Source organism: Salvia splendens, chromosome 20 (genome assembly GCF_004379255.2).
Source record: "Salvia splendens isolate huo1 chromosome 20, SspV2, whole genome shotgun sequence".
NCBI lineage: Eukaryota > Viridiplantae > Streptophyta > Magnoliopsida > Lamiales > Lamiaceae > Salvia > Salvia splendens.
The window spans coordinates 7,558,811-7,581,169 of NC_056051.1; the positions used below are offsets into that span (position 1 = coordinate 7,558,811).

The 22,359-nt window shown below is 40.9% G+C and overlaps 2 protein-coding genes and 1 pseudogene across 5 annotated transcripts; 1 reads left to right on the forward strand and 2 right to left on the reverse strand.

Moving 5' to 3' along the window:
- Positions 1–789: 789 nt before the first annotated feature.
- LOC121780671 lies at positions 790–8,649 on the reverse strand. Of its 4 annotated transcripts, XM_042178291.1 has the most exons (18): positions 8,251–8,648; positions 7,867–7,968; positions 5,569–7,779; positions 5,423–5,485; positions 5,221–5,325; positions 5,069–5,134; positions 4,821–4,886; positions 4,650–4,715; positions 3,678–4,492; positions 2,907–3,566; positions 2,673–2,795; positions 2,500–2,607; positions 2,336–2,419; positions 2,086–2,252; positions 1,825–2,005; positions 1,602–1,730; positions 1,374–1,517; positions 790–1,290 (listed from the first exon to the last, which is right to left on the reverse strand). In XM_042178291.1, exons 3-18 carry the CDS (start codon positions 5,612–5,614, stop codon positions 898–900), a joined length of 3,216 nt encoding a protein of 1,071 aa, XP_042034225.1. In that variant the 5' UTR covers positions 5,615–7,779; positions 7,867–7,968; positions 8,251–8,648; the 3' UTR covers positions 790–897. The 4 variants fall into 4 exon arrangements, with proteins under 4 accessions (XP_042034225.1, XP_042034226.1, XP_042034224.1 ...); XM_042178292.1 differs by lacking the exon at positions 7,867–7,968 and having other exon boundaries at positions 5,569–5,616; XM_042178290.1 differs by having other exon boundaries at positions 5,569–7,975.
- On the forward strand, positions 7,009–14,434 carry LOC121781404 (annotated as a pseudogene).
- Positions 14,435–14,501: 67 nt separating this feature from the next.
- Positions 14,502–17,022, reverse strand: LOC121782864 (putative F-box protein At3g28280). The gene is made up of 2 exons (XM_042180838.1): positions 16,861–17,022; positions 14,502–15,938 (listed from the first exon to the last, which is right to left on the reverse strand). Exon 2 carries the CDS (start codon positions 15,929–15,931, stop codon positions 14,666–14,668), a length of 1,266 nt encoding a protein of 421 aa, XP_042036772.1. The 5' UTR covers positions 15,932–15,938; positions 16,861–17,022; the 3' UTR covers positions 14,502–14,665.
- Positions 17,023–22,359: the final 5,337 nt, after the last annotated feature.

A 22,359-nucleotide genomic window follows, 5' to 3' on the forward strand; every position in this document is an offset into this window, starting at 1 on the left:
GTTCTCTAGTGTCTGGTGCTTTTTGGACATGCTAATGCATTGAATAGTATCATTCGTGCTCTATTGCAACAAATTAAGACTTTCACAGTTGATTTGTTTTTTCTAAGAGTAAAATTATAAGCTATTAAGAGTAAAAAGAATACTCCCTCCGTCCACCATTTAAAATGCCATTTTGCCATTTTTGTTTGTCCATGATTTACAGAACCATTTACTTTATTTCACTTTAGTGTACAAATCTCATATTCCACCAACTTTTTACATTCACATTCCTATATAAAACCAATATTTTAAATGAGTCTCACATTCCCCTCACTTTCTCCTTTTACTTTTCTTCACAAAGTCAAATAATTTCTTAAAACTCGTGCCGAGTCAAAAGGGCTCTATAAATTGTGGGCGGAGGGAGTAGAATCTTTCAACTATAATTGTTATAGTTCGTGTTATGCAAAGCCCATTCTTAATACAAAAATGCATAACCAAGCATGCAAATGTCATTTTTTAGTCATCGTAAGTTTATTTTTACGTCATAAGTACGACGTGCACCGTAATGACATTTAACTTCCGTAATCATGAACAAATAATGGACACCATATCCGATTGACTTTTAGATTTTCCTAATATAGACCTTGCAGACTAATTGATTATTCATTATTAACGATAATGTTGGGTCAACTTGTGAATGGGAAACCAAAAACATTAAACTATCACATAAAAAAGCTAAGCAAATATCAACGAATAACACAAAAATGAGTGGCAAATAATATGAGAAATAATCAATTCATATAGGTCATATGAAAAAAAACACCTCATGTGTAATGTCATTAATGATTATTCAAAATGTAGCGAAAACTTCTGAAACATAGTCTCAAAACTACTTAAAATGATGAAACCTCTGGTGAATTAGTTAAATAGATTCGTTCCTTCTTTCGCATAGTTGGCTATCAACTTTTCCACGTCTATCTTCTCGGTCTGTAGTGCATTTGCATAATATGGTATTACCTTGGCTTTATTCTTGAAGTGTTCGTGATTTATTTCTGCCAGCATCAGTGCAGTACAGTACTTGGCTCTCAATATCTGCAACACCCCTTTGCTCTTCTTTGATAGGCCACAAGTCCATTCACACCCTTTCTGACCCATGTAAGTTTCAAGGTGTCTCATCAAATACACACCACTGTCGTCCTTGTTAGTTTTTGTACTCCATTTCAGTTTCAGCCTTTCAATGGCAGAATTTTCAACTGCTTTTGATTGCTGAACGCAGCCAACTCCTCCAAGATATTTCCAGAAAAAGGTTCTCTGGAAAAATAAACAGCTGACAGTTCATTACAAAGCAACACAACATACATTACTAATTATACATTTTCATCAATATTGCGTACCAAGGTTTCCGGTATCACACCGTAATTCACTGTGATGTTGTCAGAGTCTCCGCTACTTGAGTTGTCAATTACAATAACCCTTTTTGAAGCATAGTAGAAGCACACCGCATAGTAGTGTTCATGTGCACAAATTGGGAAGAATACCTAATGCAACAAATTGACTACATGTTAAGCATAAAAGTAGTATATTCGCATTGAAATCTGCAAATTTTTCAGATATCTATATACCATATCTATGTCCGCCCACTTGAAATTTGGGATTAGCTTCACCTCGTGATCTAAATTCGCCGCAAACGTCGCAAGCTGAGTGGCCACACCCTCATCCCATGGATTAGTGCGTGACACAATTGTGCTAGCCTGAACGTTTGTTACCACATATCAAATGACACAACTTTACACAAACAGTATATGATAAGAAATTTTACATTACTATGCAGTATAAAGATCTTACACAAGGGTATAAGGTGAAGAATAGCCTTTTTGGTGACGATGGCCCCCTGTATTCTTCCATGTTGTTTAGATATGAGCACCATGCACTAATCACACCCGAAGACACATACGTATGTGGCAGTAAAGAATAGAACTCTAGCTTTGTCACAACAACCACATCATCATCGTATACAAGCACATCACTGTAGTGATATTAATTTCAAATTAAATACAGTACATAAAAAATTCCAGATGGTTTGATAAATAAATGCATTAAACTCACTCGTAGACATCATGACACTTCAGAATCCAATAGTATGTTTCCCTTTCAGTAGGAGTTAAAGTGTTTCCCAATTTAATAGCTCTTTGGTTGTATGGTGATCTCAATGCATGAGATATCTTCTTTTCAGCTTTGGAACGCATTTCCATCCTACCATTCACTAACAATTCCTGTACATTTTCATGAATGATCTTCATTACATATGCACTGCATGATCATCACAACACTAGAAATAGATCATTACAACTTGAACCTGTTTATGTTGGATGGCAATAGCTTCATTGTGGCTAGATGGCCCCACTGATTTTTTACTGTCTCGCAGTCCACTAGTGGTGAACTATAAGAAAATGTTAAATATCTTGGTCAGCGAAAACATTCAGACAATTAAACATTTTTTGGGTAGAAACCTGGCATCACCTCACGTTTCCCAGGCGGGCTTACATATGGCGTCGCAAAATCAAAATCGTCAATTAAATTATGAACCACGTTGAGCGCCAATTGCGTATTGTCTTCCTCACTGTCATCCTAGACAAATGTATTAAGTAGACGTTATGCCATGATTTTATGAACATGTAAAGCATCAAAACTACCTTCTCTTCATTTGGTAAAACATCTTGAACTGCACTAGATATTATAACACCCCCCGTGTGTAAAGTGTGCTCCATGCCAGGTACTTGTTCCTCGACAATTGAATTGATCGTCTGGTTTGCATCCTGAGATGCGTGACACACAGTTAATAACGGAAGATAACAGTTAGTTCATTACAGGCAGACGTTAGATTAGCCAAAAAATATTCTCATAGCAGGATATAGTGATCAACTAACATCCTGCGAAGCGAAGCGAAGCCCCAAGTCGAATGTAGGGATGTCATCATCTTTGCACAGAGCAACGCGCTCATCAACCACCTTCATCATCTGCTCAACAGCCTCAATCCATGCTGGATTTTGAATGTCTTCATCTTCCATTGTCGGTGTCATCGATGCGATTGGATCTGCATGTTCATTGATGAGTTCAGATTCTTTGAAACCAATCATCTTTAGTGCAGCAGTTGAAGCTATTTTGAAGCATCCAGTGCCCTTGACATCGTCAGGTGCCTCCCTCATCTTCCTAAGCAGCTTTGATATAGCCTTTGCGGCGTTCGATGCAGCTTCCATCAAGGCCATCATCGCATCAGTAGCATGATCAACAGCATCATCTGCCTTGGTGTTCGATGTCCCTCCCTTTTCAGTAACACCTTTAGGTTTAGCTGATTCTCCTCTCTCAACAACAATAGCCCTCTTCTTCTTTTTCTTCGCCACCGTCAATCCAACCTCATTATCTCTGCTTGGATCATACTTAGCTTCATAGACCCCATAGCCAAATCCACCCAATTCCAGCTCATGTTTCTCCCTCAACCTTAGCAGCTTGAAATTCCAACCTTTTATGGATGGGAATGCACGCCGAACCTTTCGTGTTTCAATAATGAAGCGATCGACGTAGTAGGACTACATGAAATAATAAAAGCATCATTATTTACTACATCATTCCATAAAATAAATGATTACACATCCAAAAAGAGATGTAGTAACATTTGAAATCAGAGCAAAGTTAAATACCATCAGAAAGACAATTGGTCCAGTGAATGGTGTGTCTGGGTTGTCCATCCAATTTCGTTGGGCCATAACAAGTACATCAAGGACGTATGCACACCAATTATAGTTTCTCACATGTGTGACATCGGCTAACACACCAAGAAGCTTAGTCTTGCAGTAACCATCAGCTGAAGGTTCTATCAAATGCGTCTCCGTCAGAATTAGGAATAGCCTCCTAAACCATAACCCACCATCCTCATCTTTAAGCATTTGAGTCTGCAGAAACTTAGGCAACATATTGTATCTATTCCTATATCCGACACTTGCAATCTCATCTAACATCATTTGATTATCCTGCCTAGTCGACCTCACAATCATTATTTCTCCCCTTGGGAACCCCATCGTCATGTGGACGTCCTCCTCAGTTAAGTGGACTCTTTGACCTCTCACCTTCACACTGCAGGTTATGGGGTCAAAGTTGTATAGAAGCCAGTAAGCTAGTTGCGACGGTATCGAAGTGATGTTAAAGTGTATTAGATGTCCAAATCCCATGTCTCGAACAGCCTGTAGCTGGTTCTCGTTCAACAACTCCATCATCTCTACTAGGAATTTTGGAGATCGTCTTAGCTTCATTCTGTTCACTACTTCAACCTCATCAGTAGGATTAGGAACAGCCGGCACAACTGATGGTTGCCCTCTAGGTGCTTGCTCAGTAGGCCCATTTCTTGTGGAATCTTGACCCCAATTCACTGCTTTGATGATTATTTTCCTTGCCAGTTTTTCCTTTACGAGGCTTCGCGGTGAATCTACACCATTCAAAGTCCTCTTGCGCTTGTTTTCTAGAATCAAGAAATACGAAAAATAAATGTTAATCACCTATACATATCAGTGCAGATACGAATCTGATCATTAAATAGTCCTACGTGTGATCATTATACAATCCACACATGCTCATTACACACACTTAGATTGATCACCACTCTTCCATTTCCATACCTGTTGATTCAGTTGCTTGACCCAAATCAGCTACTTTCTCTTTTCCTTTGGATTCACCACCTACATCTATTTCAGTACGATAATGATAGCAAACATGGATATCAACACATACACCACATGTCATCATTACATATGTAAACACTGATAATATATGATCATTCTCTTCCATACCTGATGCTGCAGGAGCTTTGTAATCGTCATCCACTTTCTCTTTTCCTTTGCCTTTCCCACCAAGGACTAAAACCAACAATGTTAAAGGACTAAACATCATAGATCACAAACATCATTATACATATATTATATACATCATTACATAGTATCAATCACATCCTATGGGTTTCATATTTTCTATCAACGACACACCCTGATATATATTTGAGATGAAAATCTTCCTAATTAAACTCTAAGATATTTAATACCAAGTTTTGACGAAGATCTCCATGTAGCCTTCGCCTGTTCTTTTCCTTTAGCTTCACCACCATTCCCTACCAGTTAAAACACAAGAAAATAAATCTAAATGACTAAAATGCACACCAATATTTCGAAAATAACAAAACAGGTTCTCTAATACATGTTTTTGCCGACGATTTTCCATTATTTTGAGTAGCAACAGTGTTTCTAGAAGAAAAGTTTGGTATTACATCAGATTTCTTGGTAGCACCGGGAGCACCACCTCCTTGTTCATTGTGAAGAAAAGAAACAGAAAATTGTAAGATCAATGTGCAATATATGACTATGAGTAAAATAATAAACAATGATTTTGCATAAAAAACCTTTTCCCGCTAAAGAGTTCGGAGAAACAGCTTTCGGTTCTTCATCCCCTCTACGTCGGCGTGCTGAATCAAAAACCAAAAAATTGTCAGAAGAATGGAAATCAGAGCAGCAACTAGACATGCAAACTATCAAAACAGCAACCCACCGTCAGTCGAGTCAGCCACACCGCCCTTGCTTTGTGTTGGAGTCATTACTTGGTGATAGGTATCAGAGTGACAGAAAAAAGAGTGAAGATAAAGAGAAGAAGGAATGAGTGAGATTTGAAGTAATGTTGATTAGAATTGAAAAGATTTATATCTAATTCTACACATATTCAAAAGGAGTAATGATATGGGTGCGAAAATTTTGATAATCTTGGGAACTGAATTAGTGCAGACAAAATTTCTCTCCATGATGTCTGCATATCATATAATTTCCTAAATCAGTAACTGCTATTTAATTCCAATGGGACGCATATACCCTTTAATGACCAAAACACCATCATGTAATGACGACCGTCTGCATTCTCAAGCTCTAATCTCAGCCGTTTATCCTTATGATCCAATGTCCCAAATTAAGCTTGTGCTTAACACTTAATATATAGTGTACCTAGAATGCAACTCTATATATATATATATATATATATTTTATTTATTTTTATCGTATAAAAATATGGATATTTCCATTTACGAAAAGTTATCACAATTTATTACCCATAAACATCAAAGAATTTACTATACAATTTATACCCAGTTAAAACACTGATAATGGTATATCAACCATCTCATAAGACAATAACACTGCCCATACACACTCCGTCGCATTTCCCCCAAATCAAGAGTTGTAGCCCTCGCAGATTTCACGCCGCCCGGAGAAGACAGCCGAGGACGCGCGGCCTCACTGACGCCGTCGTCTCTCTCATCTCTGTCCAGATTTCACAGCACAACAGACTCAATTTGGCGTTTTATTAATTGTTTCAAAACTTCTCTTACTCGACCATAAATTCAGCCAATAGGCATATTTCCCATTCTTGTAAATAGGCACACAGCTGCCCTCTATATATTTATAGATTATAGATTATGTATTTACCCTTACAAATTGACATGATATTCTATTAAGTATAGTTTTAAACACAAAGGCTGCTTTTTTAAGCGGAATTCTCAATTCACACCGACCGCTAACGTCGGAGCTCCGATAAAATATAATGGCAGCTATGGAAGCGGCAGCGGTGGCAGCAAGCCAAGACCAGCAACAGCCGACGAAGGTTGTGGAGCGGCTGAACCCGGCGCTTCAGCAGCAGCTCAATCTCGACTCTGTAAAAACTCGCGCTATCAGCCTGTTCAAAGCCATCTCTCGCATCATCGAAGAATTTAATCTTATTTGAGAAACCACTATTGATCAATAGCAGCTGCCTTTTTCTGTCTAATGATTGCCATTTCTCAAAATGACCGAAAGGGTAAACAAAATAACTTCATATTTTCCCTCCAAAAAGGGCAAAAGTGTCATTTCACCCGACTGTCACTTTAGATTAGTATAGATATTACTCCACTGTTTACCAATATAAATTGTTAAATAACTGTGGAAATGAAATTGGGATAAATCAACAATGGCGAGACCGACCTCCAGCAGGCAATTGACCACCGCCCCTCCTACGGCGACCACCACGGCCCTCGAGACCTCCTCCTCCTCCAACCAGCAGCGGCAGATTAGGGACTCGCTGTTGCTGAAATTGAAGCTTCCGAAGAAGAAGGTGTCGTGGAAGAAAGGAACCGTAGACAACGAGTTTATGAATAAAAAGAGCTCCAAAAAATGCTGCATCTTCCACAAGGAGAAGCCTTTCGACGAGGATGATTCCGACGCCGAGTGCGATCACGATCACGATCATGATCATGAAGAGGCTTCAACGAGTCGGTGATTGATCGATTTGGCCGCTCGATTATCCTGTAAGCTGTTATTTTGTGATTATGATTGTTGGAAATGTTGTAAAATCTACTGGAAATTCGATTCGAATTCGAAGATTTGATTGCTTATTGCATCTAATTGGAAATTTTGGAGGCGATTGCTCTGTTAATTAGGGTTTTACTGTTTAACATTTTGGATGAATTTCAAAGTTTAGTATGATCTCGCAGCTGAATTGATGAATTGATCTCTGCTGCTAAATTGATGAATTTCAAAGTTTAGGAGTTTGTGACAGTTTTAGGATAATGAGAATAGAAAAACAGCAGTAGTTTGCAGGGGAAAGTATGATGGAACATAGCTGATAGTTGCCTTTCAGAGATTTTCGACTCTCATGCACACGCTCGATGAATATGCCGCCTTTAATGTTTAGACATTTATTCTTGAGAAGCTCTGTTCTTGCTTGCCACAGCCACCGGGCCTGTTTAATCTCGTGTGTTAAATTGTGTCGAGTGTCTTGAGTTAGTAAGGGAATGTATGAGCTTTTGACGTAATCATCATTTATTACCGGTGTCTTGAAAACTCCAACTGATATGAAGATGATGAACTGATACCCTACTTCATAAGATGATGTTGAGGGGTTGTAGAGCAGTAGAAGAAAGCTGCATCTCTGAAAACTTGTGTATGTGAATTTGTGTGAAATATTTAGTAAGAAAATCATTTCACACAGAAATCACTGCTGATCATAGTGGGTGTTGTTGGTATGTGTATATATGTTTGGTTTCGCTAAGAAATCAGATTTTTGTTATAATTTGTTGACTCGAATACTAGTACTGCAAAACATCTGAAATAAACGGTTGTAGTGAATGTTTGAAGTTCGATTAGTATTAGAATGAAGCAACATAAGTGGTGATGATGTAGCTGTAAAAGAATTGAAGTAGCTTGTATGTACCTTGTGATTTTGGTGGTCTTTCTCTGTCTGCTGTGAGATAAAGTTGTTGCTTGGGAGTGTGGTGTTGGGGTCGGGAGCCTCTTTATCTCCCTCTCAGCCCTCTCTATCACATCACGTTGGGTGGCTGCGTAGGGTTAGGGGGAGAGAGAGGAGTGAAGAAGATGAGTATGTTCCAATTTTTAGGGTTAGGGTAGGGAGATATTGGTGGCAGCTTGCATAGGGTTAGGGAGAGCAAATGGAGCAACTTGCATAGGGATTGAAGGAGGGGGGAAGATCAGTATGTGCCATTTTTTCCGTAAAATCATCAAACGACGCCGTTTAGTCTACGTTCGTGCCCCTTAGTCAGTCATATCATCTAAAGTGATGCATGTATGAGGCATCTCATTAATACTAACAGGAAATTTTGTTGTTGGACAATGGTGAAAACGGGAACGTCGTGATTTTAAGTTCTATGACAAAAAGTTGTGGGACCGACCAGAAGTCAAGACAACTAATTTTAAGCGACAATTTTCCCAAAGGAACCATGTTTGATGATTTTGATTTCCTTACCTCTATGATTGATTCTATATTTAGAAGAAATCCATGTGGTTTTCTTTGCCCTAATTAACATTACAAAAACACTAACGAGTTATAGATACTACTATGTACTATGATGTGAAGGCTAATTAATGTACCCCACCCTATTGATTGCATGTTTTAGGAAATAAGTGGAGCCAAATACATATCCCTTGGCTATAAATACTCATGGATTATGCAAGTGAAACCACAACTTGCATAAATCAAGAACAAAATTCGTGGTGAAGATTGTGGCATAAAATTGCATCTATCAGTGGAGAAAAATGAGAGCAAAAACAAAATCCTCATAGTAGGAGGGAGTGGTTATGTAGGGGGTTACATTGTTAGAGCAAGCCTCAAATTAGGGCACCCTACTTATGTTTTCTCAAGGCCTAATTCCTCCAAAACAAACCTCCTCAACCACTTCCAATCCCTGGGAGCCATCATTGTCAAGGTCTCCCTCTCTCTCAATCGAAACTTAGAATGTGTTTGCAGGTAGTGACGGATTCAGGAACTAAAAAAATTCTTTGGTAAATATAGTTACTGACGGATTACAAGGTGGTGCTAGGGTTGTCCCCTTTAAGCATCCCTAATCGTCATTGGGAAAAACTTGATTTAATTAGCAATGTCGAAAATAATTTTCTACGTCCGCATCTTTTTGCAGGGAATGCTTGACGAGCATGAGAAGCTTGTTTCAGTGATAAAGGAGGTTGATGTAGTGATATCTGCAGTTGCATATCCTCAAATTCTTGACCAGCTCAAGATTTTGGAGGCTATCAAGGTTGCTGGAAATATTAGACCATCCACAACGCGTCTCGCGCCGGGCTCGCGTCTCGTCTCGGAGAGACGAGACCCCCGCGAGACGCATTGCAGCGCCCATCTCGTCTCTATCTCGCGCCCGTCTCGTCGCGTAGCTCGTCTCGGCGAGACACGAGACGAGATGGCTCGTCACGCGCCAGGGACACGTGGCACGTCCCCATGCGTGCGTGACGCCCACTCGCTGGCCCGCGAGTGGGCGTCGTCACTGATGACGCAATAATTCGTTTTTTTTTTTAAAATCGATTTTTAATTAAATTTTTTTTTTCAAACGGTAATATTACCGTTAAATTTTTATTTTCATTTTTTAAATTTTTTAATTTTTTTCCTCTATAAATAATTCTATTTCATACTCATTTCAAACACAAACACACATCTATTCCTCTCAAATCCTCTCTATCACTCCAATTTCCATCTTCAATCAACTCAAACAAATGGATCCTTTTGAGCAAATGCGTCAATTAATGGAACAATCACTCGAAGAAGATCGACGACGAGAGGCGGAGGAAGCCGCACCACCCCCACAACGCTCCCAGAAGTACATCAATCGGAACCGGGAGGAAGCCGCCGCACGGTTAGTACGCGACTACTTCTGCGATAACCCGATTTGGGGAGATACCTATTTCCGTCGCCGTTTCCGCATGCGGAAACCGCTATTTCTCCACATAGCGAATACTTTGGCGGCCAGGGAGGAGTTCTTCGTTTTTAGAATTTTTGTCATTTTTATTTTTTTAGAATTTTAATTATGTCTTCGTTTTTTTAATGTTAAGTTGTAATGTTGTTTTAATTTTAATAAAGTGTGTTTGTTTAAATTGAATTGGGTTTTAAAAAAAATTTATAAATTAAATTGAATGAATAGTAATTAAGAGACGGTATAGAGACGGTTAAGAGACGGAGCGTTGCAGGTTCCGTCTCTTAGTTAAGAGATGGAGGAAAAAAGGACAGTGGGGCCCTCAAATAGTGCTCAAATAGTAGTTAAGAGACGGTATAGAGACAGCGTTGTGATGGCCTTAAGGTATTTTGTGTGTGTGAGTGTGTGTTGAAACTCGAGATGATGATCGAGTAGGATCATCTCATGTACTTGCTACGAACTATTATCCACCTAAGAATCCTTATACGAACCATCGCATAACTAATGAAAATTTCTACCTTCTATAATTTTTTGAGAGTTCTCTTACTTTCATAATCACTTGAAACTTAGATCATAAACATTATTCAATAATCAGGTGTGAATGAGGTCGATTTTGTGGATTTTGGAAGAATTATTTCCTTTTCTTTGCAAAATATCTTTATATTTATGTGTGGATAAAGTTTATCGGCCAGCTTGATTTTTTCTATTCATGACAAATAAACGTGGGACTTTGATAAATAGAGAGAAAAGAAACGAGGTGATTAATGTTGTACTACTATTTTAATAAATTATGGCAGATATCAGTCGACATGGCCTGTCTATAGTGATATGTCGGTACATCTGCTTTATATACTTAAATTCGTAAAAAATTAATAAAAATCATATACAAATGATGGAACTTATTAGGGTCAATATTTGAGGCAAGCTTTTATTTTTGAGTAATAAGTATAATCATTATTACTATAGTTTTGCAATTTTCAATGTTTTAATCACGGTTAAATTAGAGTAGACCCTCAATGAATACTTAATTTCATTAAACTAATACAGATGGATAGTTAAAAAAAATTAAATTTCTTTATTACTATATGTGTATAAGTAGATAGTGCCAAAGAAGTGTATAGAATTTAATTTTACTTTTCAGATTTTCATGTGACATTTGCGTCATGGCAGATGACATTCAATAGTCGACGACAAATGATATAACCATATGGAATAATTTTTACTAATATTAGATAGGTTAGTAGTACTACTTTAATTGCAAAATATCTACTATATTTCAAGATTTTTTTTGAAATACACTCCGATTTGTTTTGTGTGCTTATATCTTTTGGAGTTGTATGACTCTAGTCATAAAAGTAGAGTGACCAATAAAAAAAATCAACTAAAATCATAAATCTACTCAAACGTCATCAAATGATAACATTTCTTAAATCCTATGAATTTGAAGATTTAAATGAACAATTCTTTGACTAAAAATATGTTCCGACTCAAATATAGTGATTTATTTGTGTTCAATGAAAAAAAAGAAATTCAGTACAAATGATCAGTTATGGATCCTAAATACCATTAGTAACAAAAATAAATAAAAAAATTACACATGATACTTATAAATGTACTACGTATAACTTTTTGTACTATTTCATCTGAATTTTACTATACACATATTTACTTTAACAAATAATATTTTTGTCATTTTGTAGAGATTTTTGGCGTCCGGTTATGGGGTGGATGAAGATAAAGAAATTAGTGTATTGCCAGCATTCGAATCAGTGGTTGAGAAGAAGAGGAGAATCAGAAGAGCCATTGAAGAAGCTATTGAGGAAATTGAGATATACAAATTTTGTCTGGCGAAAATTACACGGAAAATAAAATAATGAAGATTACACTGAAAATAACTGAACAAAAATTACACGGAAAACTTGTGGAAAGTGGTAAGCCGAGTCGAGGAGTCCTCTTTCCGCAAGACGAGATACGCCCCGGTAGTGCTCTCGGTTTGGCGTGTCGTCCTCAAAGATAAAACGGCTTCGTCTCTGAAGTAGCAGCACCGCTAGCAACAGAGCTCCGGCGTACGGGAGTAAGGTGGGGGCAGAGCTTCGACGGGGAAAACTATGCAAAGAGGGAGAGAGCGTGTATGCAAGAATGCTGGTGTATGTTCTGTGTAGAATGCAATGGATGCATTTCTATTTATAGGCCAAGTCCACCTGCAGGACATTGATGGCTTGACTGTAACCGCCGAGGGTTATTGACTGGTGCACTAGCCAATGGGAGCTGAAGAGACACGATGCACCTGGACATGCTACACGACGGGATACACCATGGACCGTCGGGGTCCATCGGGGACATTTTGTCTCCCGTTATGCGTCGGGGTCCAGCGGGGACCTTTTGACTCCCGTTGTGAGTCGGGGTCCAGCGGGACCTTTTGTCTCTCGTTGTGCGTCGGGGTCCAACGGGAACCTTTTGTCTCCCGTCATGCGTCGCGGTCCAGCGGGACCATGACGTGGACTAGGACCCGTCGGGGATAGCGTGGAGTTTGGGGCGGTCTAAAAAGAACAAGCGAAGCTCGAACCACGCTCAACAACCAGCTCCAAAGACCACCCAAAGACCAAGATCCAAGGCACTCGGCACCAGGTGCACGGTGCGCGGGCGGGCGGCGGCGGCGCGCGCGTGGGCTCTGTCACCCGTCTTATTCCACGATAATTATTACACATGATAATTCATCTGATTAAATACTTCATCAAAGAAGTTTATCATCCCCGATGTAGGATAATTAACACCTAGTTAATTAATCCATTAGTCTTTTCACATAGCTCATTTCTAGCTTTATTGTGACCAGCTTTAATATATTATTTCTCACTCACCGGGAATCGGATTTGAGAAAATGAATATACTACGGTCATCTACTCGGAACGTAGATCGACGTTATTGCATTTAATTTCACAAAATTAAATGTCTTGTAACATTTATTATTAGTCAAAAATCATTTGACCAAACACGATTCCAACATAAGCAAAAATTCCTTATACTTATGTGTGTGTAAATTGCTGTGGAGCTTATTTCATCAACTATTTGCTCCCCTTACCATCCCAACAACGACAAGATCACACTGTCTATGGCAACGACGAAGCTAAATGTAAGAACTCGTCTTGGTTAATCTCGTTTTGCGCCCCAATTTTGAGCGTTTTTCTGAAAAAACGTATTAATCTTATGTATTTTTTCTTAAAAGACCCACAATTTTGCGAAAAAAGCTTATTTATATATGCTTTAACACATTTCAATAACGGATTTACATGCCCTAATAGAGGGGCAATTGCCCCACCTCATATTTTCACATTCATGTAGATATTATATATATTTTTTAATTTATTATATATATATATATTATATATATTTTAATTTATTTCTTTCAATTTCTTACTAAATGCCCCTCCTCAAATTCTTGAAATTTTTTCGTATGTAATTTTGCCCCTGTCCTTACAAATTCCTGGCTTCGCCCCGGGGGTAAAAAGAAATTTTGGTTGATCCACCTACGAATATATAAGACGTGTTAACTTATATGTCAAGCGAGATATAAATAAAACATTTTACAAAGTTTACAATTTTTTTACGAGACTATATAAGTTCGAGATATTTTTAAAATTGATTTTTTTAAAAGTTGGTGTTTTTTTCCACACCTTTTTTTGTTGTTGTTTTAGTTGTGATGACCTATGAAGATGGCTTCGGGCTTTGCACACGATCAAAGCTGCGAACGATCCGAGAGCGTGCAACCGCACCTTGATATACAAACCTCCAACAAACATACTAACACAAATGGAGTTAATTTCTATGTGGGAGAAGAAATCGGAAAGGAATTTCAAAATGATTCACATCCATGAAGAAGAAGTTGTGGCCCTTTCACAAAGTAAGCCGATTAATAAATGAATTAATCGTGTTGCTTTGTGTTTATAGGTTTAATATGATCCGTTTTCTATGTTATATTTATTGCAGAGCTGCTGGAACCTGAGAACATACCGGTGGCCATCCTTCACGGCATCTTCATAAAAGGCGTGACGACGGGCTACAGAGAACGACGTGGAGGCTTCCGCACTATATCCAGACATGAAATTCACTACGATCGATCAGCTTCTCGTCATTTTTATCGAAGGCGATGCGCCCATGCCGGCCTCGGCTGCATTTTAATGAATGAGAAGGCCAGATTTGATTTTTGATTGCCTTTTGTTTGAATAAATTGTCCAATTATAAATTCATGTTATTTCTCTATTAAGAATTTTCATTGTTGTAAATCAAGATTTATGTGTGAAATTTTAGCAACTCGATACTAAAGCCACTCTTACACATTAAGTGCGGATGGTGGGATTCGAACACGTGCCACTCAGTCATGAGTTCGCCACTCTTACCAATTTTTTTTGGGTCTTGCTAGATCTTCCATGAGATGAGACTATTGACATGAGGAAAATAGCAGCCGGCCGAAGGACGCGATTCGTTCTTCGCCTCGACCTTCCTCATAACCCGTGAACGTCGATCATAAGCATATAGATGCTCCCCATGCTCGAAAACCAATTCGCCACCTGTTCCCACGCAATAGAGGGGAACCATATCTCTCGCGCAATCCAACACGACATTGTGCTGCTTCGCCCAACCCTCGCCCCCCAAACTCTTCAAGATCCACACATCAATCCGGATGGCTGACTCACGAGACACGAATCCAAGACTCCCACCAATTTCAAGAACACGATCGTGAATCCCACCGGTGCTGGGGAGAGGTATCTTGACAAACCCCTCGTCCTTCAACGGCATTGACACGATGTGCTCGTTATGATCAACATTGGGAACCCAATGCAGAGCACCTATGGCGGACACCGGGGCATATCCTAACCAGCCCATGAATCCATGAGGGGGTCCTTCGACGACTCTCCATGTCCTGCTCCCGATGTGCATAATCTCACACCCGATGCACTGCGAGGCATCCTGAAACAAGTGCACGAGTTTATACCTGCTCGACTCGCGGCAAAATGCCAATCCATACGATTCACGGTGAGGGTCACACATAGTCCCCAAAGGAACCGTTTCCACCTCCCTCGTGACAGGGTTCATCACGATTAGCCCTCTTCCCTTCACAACCTTTTCAAGAACAATCAAGCCATTGCACGTTGCCTTGATGTGGCCGGTGCAAGTCACGTTGTACTCCTTTATCGTGCTTTTGTCACCTCCAATGTCCAAATACTTGATCTGAAACCGTGTACGTGGGCTGAAAAGGTGCCAGTGAAGTACAGCAACAGAGTCTAATCCTAAAACATTGGCATCGACGTTAAACTCATTTTTTTTCACGGCTGAAGAGCTCCCAACATTAGAAGACGAGGCAGCCTTCGCAGCCGGGGTCAAATATATCAATCCAACGCTTGATCGCTGCAGATGGGAGTCAACAAAATCAGGACGATTGACAATCCGGTACCAGGCCTTACAAACAAACCTCGATGATAGTAGCGATTCAAGAGGAAGCCGGACAAGGATGTGGAAAATGCAGTCTTCAGGGAGATAAGGCACAGCAACCGGACTAACATCTCGTGGCTCCTTGCTTGTCTGCTGCTTTTTCTTCTCTTCTTCGAGCTCCCGTTTCAACTTCATTCTTTCTTCCGCCCACTTCAGCAAGCTAGTCTTTCCGCCCGTGGCGGATTTCTTCATCGTATCACTTTAATTGACAGAAGAAACTAAACATCACTATATAAACATAACAATGTAACAATCAAAGATGGAGAGACCTTCTTTTAATAAGCTTAGATTACACTCTACTCGTAATCTACTTTGCCATTTCTTGATATTGTGACAGAATAGAACAATTGTGTAATCGAGACAAATAGAAACGTAAAGAGACATATTTTGCTATTTCTTGATGTTATGACAGAATAGAGCAATTGTGTAATCGAGACAAATAGAAACGTAAAGAGACATAGAATTTACGTGGTTCACCAACGTTGTGTTGGCTACGTCCACAGGCAGGAAACGGAGAATTCTATATAAATAGACACACAGACGACGGGCTAGGCCCAATATAACAATCAGGACATAAAACAGAAACATAGCATTGCGTCGATTCAAGGCATATTAAACACTTGATTTATGACTCATCAAGGCATACTAACACTTGATTTATGACTCATCTTTAGATTCTGCCAAAATAAATTTAAAAAATAATTAAAGAAGAGATCGTGGATAAATTAAAAAAAAAAAAACAAAATCAAGGTCATAAATAGATTCATTATTCGTAGACAATCAACTAGAACTAGGCCTATTAGTTTCTACTTTATGAAGTAGAAGTAGAGTAGTACTTAGTATTCTACTTTAAATTCAGCTCAAAATGTAATTAGTTTCTGAATCAAATGGTGAAATGAAGAAAAAACGACACAACAAAACATATCTTTTGGGGGAAATAAAGAAGAAGACAACTGATGAAAATTCAAGCTAAATAAAGGGGATCAAGCTTAAAAGAAAACATTATATCGCCATAATCATCGGATAAAACCGAAATTGAAGTAACTGAAGGCCCAATTTCCCAAATCGCCTCAGTTAATGAAAAGCAAAAAAATTCATAGCCGATTACTAACAAAATTTACCTGTTTACAGTAAATTGGAGCTCGGTGAGTAGTCAAAAACTGTCGATGTAATTCTCTCTCTTCGATCGACCGCCGGTAAGAGTTAAAATCACCGGCTTTGATTTCTCAGAGGCGTAATGGCGATTGCTTATTAAAGAAGATCGCTACAACATCATTGTTGACTTGAGAGCGTCAATTTTTATGGTCTTATTACCAATTCATTTTTCTTTATTTGGAGGGAAAATAATTTTTTATTTACGAAAATGACATCATAATTTTGGAATATACTCCGTGAGGCATTTTTATTTGCTTCGTACGTATATTATTATCTTACTTATTTTACTTTATTTATACTTTAACTTTTAAATAAAAAACTAACTAAAAATAGAAGATAAATAATTTTAGATAACGGGTCAATATTAATGTATTTGTTAGAGAGTAGGGAAGGAATACATAATAATATATTTTAAAATATTTATTCAGTTAAGAATACAATGACAAAAAATTATCAATGGAAATAATCAGACCAATTTTGACACCTCTATGAAAAATAGATAAAAGAAATAACATCACAATTCTTGATACATATTTTGACAATTAGATATTCATCCTTTGATCACCCCATGATACAAGAGTGTTCCGGTGAGGAATATAAATCTTATTCAATATCGCAAACCATGGCTCATCATCATCGTCCTCGTCCTCATCATCATCATCATCATCATCATCGTTACCGGATGATCCTGAACTTATGAGCCTTGTTTCATCCCTACCAAAGTCGTAAACTGTTAAGAGCACAATTCTCTTAACGAAGAAATCCTGTCGATTACACTCGCAACACACACCAATCTGACGCCCCGAGGTTTGGGGTCGGCGGCTCAAACTCGCGACTGGCGCGAAGAGATTCCTTCGTCGGCAGTGTTTAGGTTTTTAGGAGTATTGCACAAGTAATGTGGGCAAAATAATTCTTCATTAATTGAGTACGGAATTAATTAGAAGCCCTATTTATAATACTAAAACCCTAGGGTTGGTTCGACCTAATCCTAAACATTGGGAAAGAACCTACAAAGAAACCCGACAGAGCTTATAAACGCTCGACACAAAAATTGTTCGAAATAAAGAAAGTAAAAAACAATAAAATAAATAACTAAAATCAGAAGACTAAAATCCGGAACTCTTTCAGGCATTCTGTCGAGCAGCTGGTCCGCTATTTGGAGACGAAGTCTTGGTAGCGTTCCGGTTGCTTGATTTCCTTCCTTGGTCTCAACTTCCTTCCCGTGACCTCCTTGGTGACTTCCTCTGGCCGTTTCTCCAGCTCCCCAATTGGTGATGACTCTTCCTCACTTTGTGTTGACGACGAAGACGGAGTCAGAGACGATTCAACCATGTCTCCATTTGTAGTCTCCTCCATTACCCGTGATTCTGTTGAGGTCGTAACAACTCCCCCATCCTTAGAAACTTCCTTGTCCTCAAGGGATAGGGTAGGATACCATTTCAACATTGCCGCCAACGGCTCCCAAGACGGAGAGTCCGACCCGTCTGACCACCGCACTAGGACATGCTCCACTACTGCTCCCTGATGCCATAATATTTTCGAGTCCAGTATAGCCACTGGGTGGACTACGGGTCTATTGCCGACGAACTTCTCTGGGAGGGGGACGACCGGGTCGTCCTTCACGAAGGCGCGCAGGAGACTCACGTGGAATACATCGTGAATGCGACTCCCCTCTGGCAACCGTAGTTTGTACGCAACGGGACCTATTCTCTTCACCACCTCGAAATGACCGTAAAAACGCTTAGCGAGCTTAGCGGAGATGGGCTTCACGACGGAATGTTGGCGATACGGCTGCAATTTCAACCACGCGAAATCACCAACCTCAATTTCAACGTGACGCCGATGCCTATTAGCCGACGCGGTCATCCGCTGCTGTGCGCGTGTCAGATTCTCTCGCAATTCGACGAGCATCTCTCCCCACTGCTTGATCAATTCTGCGACGCTAGGTGGCATTTTCGCCGACGGCACAGACGCCACCAACAACGGTGGCTCCCGTCCATATAACGCCCTAAAAGGGGAGGTGCCGAGGGCTGCGTGGTGGAAGCAATTGAGAGCCAGTTCGGCCCATGGGAGGAAATTCGACCAACTAGATGGCCGGTCCGAAGTGAATGCTCGTAGATATTGCTCCAGGCCCTTGTTACGAATCTCGGTTTGGCCGTCCGATTAAGGATGATAAGCCGTAGTAAAGTTCAGCTTAGTTCCGCTTAGACGTAGTATCTCTTTCCAAATCGCGTTAAGAAACACTGAGTCCCAGTCCGAAACTAACGTCTTTGGAAAGCCGTGGTGGCGAACAACAGTGTTAACAAATAGATGGGCCACCCGTAAGGCGTCAAATCGGGTGGGAAGGGGAGCGAAGTGAGCATACTTGGAGAGTCTATCGATCACCATCATAATAGTGGTGTACCCGCGTGACTATGGGAGGCCCGTGATAAAGTCCATTGAGACATCGTCCCATACTTGCGAAGGTACAGGCAAAGGCTGCAGAAGGCCTGCAGGCTTTTGCGTCGAGTATTTGGTAGACTGACACACAGCACACGCATCAACAAAGTCCTGGACTTCCTTCCTCATCTTAGGCCAATAGAATCCCGCCGCCAATAGACGGAAGGTCCGGTCATGACCCGGTTGACCCGCCATGGGCGTGCTATGATGTTCCTCCAGCAACAACCGCTTCAATTTGGACGTGTGGCTCACCAAGATCCTCCTGTGAAAATATATCAGCCTGTCCGCGAAGAAGAAATGAGCAGGCGCCTCCCCGGAGTTAATTTGCGCCGTGAGATCCACTAATTCTGGCTGAATTGCCGTTTCTTGCCACAAAGCATCCAATAACGTAGGGATCAGATGGGCGACAGCGGTTAAACACGCCGCGTCAGCCACCCGGGCAGCCTGTTTCGCTGCCAGATCTTCTGCTGGATCCTGAACCTGTTGCGGCGAGTCAGTCTCTTCCCGCCGAGACAGCACATCCGCTGCTCGATTTAACGCCCCCTTTTTGTATTCGATGCGGAAACTGTATCCCATCAGCTTCCGGACATATAATTGTTGGTCCGGTGTTTGGACAACCTGTTGCAGCAGCTCCTTTAAACTCTTTTGGTCGCTTCGAATTACAAATTCCCGGCCCAATAGATACTGCCTCCATTTCTGCACAGCCTCAACGATCACGTAGAGCTCCTTATGGTAAGTCGAGGCAACTCTGTGACGCGGGCCCAACTTGCGACTGAAGTAGGCAATTAGGTGACCCTCTTGAATCAATACCGCCCTGATCCCCATGTCCGAGGCATCCGTTTCGACATAGAAAGTCTTGGTGAAATCCGGAAGACGTAACACTGGGGTCGAGGTCATTGCCGATTTTAAAGCTTGGAATGCGTCGGTCGCTGCCTGTGTCCACACAAAAGCATCTTTCTTAAGTAGTTCCGTTAGCAGAGCCGCAATCATGGCATAGTTTGCGACAAATCGTCTGTAGTACCCTGTTAGGCCCAAGAATCCCTGGAGTTGTTTCACATTCCGTGGGTGTGGCCAAGCTGTCATTGCCTCTATTTTATGGGGGTCCGCCTTCAACGTGCCGTCTGCAATCAAGTGTCCCAGATACTCAACAGTAGTGCAGCAAAACGAACACTTAGACAATTTGACATAAAATTGATTAGCGCTAAGGAGCGATAGTACCTATGACAAATGTTCGCAGTGGGAACTTAGCGTGGGGCTGTATACCAAGATGTCATTGAAAAAAACAATGACACAACGTCGTAGGAGAGGCTGGAAAATATTGTTCATCGCTGCTTGGAAAGTAGACGGGGCGTTTGTAAGCCCGAATGGCATCACCAAGAACTCGAAATGCCCATCATGAGTGCGGAAAGCTGTTTTAAAAATATCGGCCTCATGCATTCTGATTTGATGGTAGCCTGAGCGTAAGTCTAGCTTAGTGAATAACTGCGCCCTTCCCAATTCATCAAAAAGTTCGTCCGCGGTGGGAATAGGGAATTGAGCAGGGACCGTTGCCAAATTTAAGGCGCGGTAATCAATGCAGAAGTGAAAAGACCCATCCTTTTTTCGAATTAGCAGCACCGGCGAGGAGAAGGGGCTCTGACTTCTCTGGATTATGCCCTGGGATAACATTTCCTTGACTTGACGCTCGATTTCATTCTTTTGGAAGTATGGGTAACAGTACGGTCTAACATTGACCGGCTTTGTGCCCGGGAGTAGATGTATTATGTGGTCAAATGTCCTAGGCGGAGGCATGCCGGTAGGCAGATCAAAAACGCCCTTATGGGCCTCAAGAACCCGGCGACAAACAGCTGGCAGATCCGCAGGGAACTCTGGGTCAGCGGCTGAACTGGAAGGCGACCCCTCGTCAGGGTCCAAGGCGACGATTTCGTAGAATTCATGGTTCGAAGAGAACGACGCCAGTAGGGCTAAAGAATGCAGCGAAATCTGCTGTGGACCCGGCATACTACCCTGTAAGATTACTGATTTTTTGTCTCGTTGGAACTCCAAGGTCTTACCGACAAAGTCAGCAGAAATCCGGCCCAACGACTCTAGCCAGTCCATGCCGAGTATCACATCCCAACCATGAACATCAAGGATGTGCAAATCCGTCAAAAAATCAGCCCCCTGTATTGTCAATTTAGTCCGCCTAGAGATGTGGGAACATATGAGTGATGCGCCATTCCCCACATACACCCGGAAGGGACGGATGCGCGATAACTGCAGCTACAAACTCTCTGCGAAGCGGGAATGGAGGAAATTATGAGTGCTTCCTGTGTCAATCAAAATTCGCACCTTTGTGACCCCGAGTTCTCCTACGACTTGGAAGGGAACCGATCGATTTCCTCCCTTAGGAGAATGAAGGTGGGAGATTTCTTCTGTAATTAACTCCTCATCTTGCGGCTGGTCGTCATGCCCCTGTCCCGATTCCTCCCAGTCATCATCCCCTACGTAACACAACAACCTGGTAGCACAAACGTGGCCCGGCGTGTACTTCTCCGGACAATGCCAGCATAATCCCTTTCGCGAGCGCTCCGATTTCTCAACATTAGACACACGGATGGGAGTAAAGCGAGGACGATCCTGCTTCTGGGGTTGCTGACTCGTTTTCGGCACCTGGGAAGAACCGCTAGCCGGTGCGGAGGAAGGCAACATCGGTTGTCATGTATCTTTATTAGGCCACTGCCGTTTCTGCGACGACGTGTCACGACCGCACTTCCTAAGGATAGAAAGCACGGTGGTTCGTGACTAGTGGGAAATTAAGAAGCAGGGAAGAAGGGGTAGCAATCAAGGAAGTACGACATATAGATCAAAAGATGAAATTCCATTATCAACTCAAAGTTTCAAATCACGAAGTAACATAGTGTGAATGACATAGTTCAACAACTTAAAGAAAAAGTAAATATTTTTAAGACTTAGAGTAGCGGAAGCAATTGAGAGTTAGCTACTACTATGTATGAAGACACAATAGCAACCGGAACGTTTATTGA

Excerpts from the sequence above, each read along its gene's own strand:
- LOC121780671 (XM_042178292.1), bottom strand. The coding sequence starts at position 5,614 with ATGACTCCAACACAAAGCAAGGGCGGTGTGGCTGACTCGACTGACG. Across the intron at positions 5,326-5,422 it reads GAACTCTTTAGCGGGAAAAG|GAGGTGGTGCTCCCGGTGCT; the intron begins GTTTTTTATGCA and ends ACAATGAACAAG. Across the intron at positions 2,253-2,335 it reads TTGCCATCCAACATAAACAG|GAATTGTTAGTGAATGGTAG; the intron begins GTTCAAGTTGTA and ends GAAAATGTACAG.
- LOC121782864 (XM_042180838.1), bottom strand. The coding sequence starts at position 15,931 with ATGAAGAAATCCGCCACGGGCGGAAAGACTAGCTTGCTGAAGTGGGCG.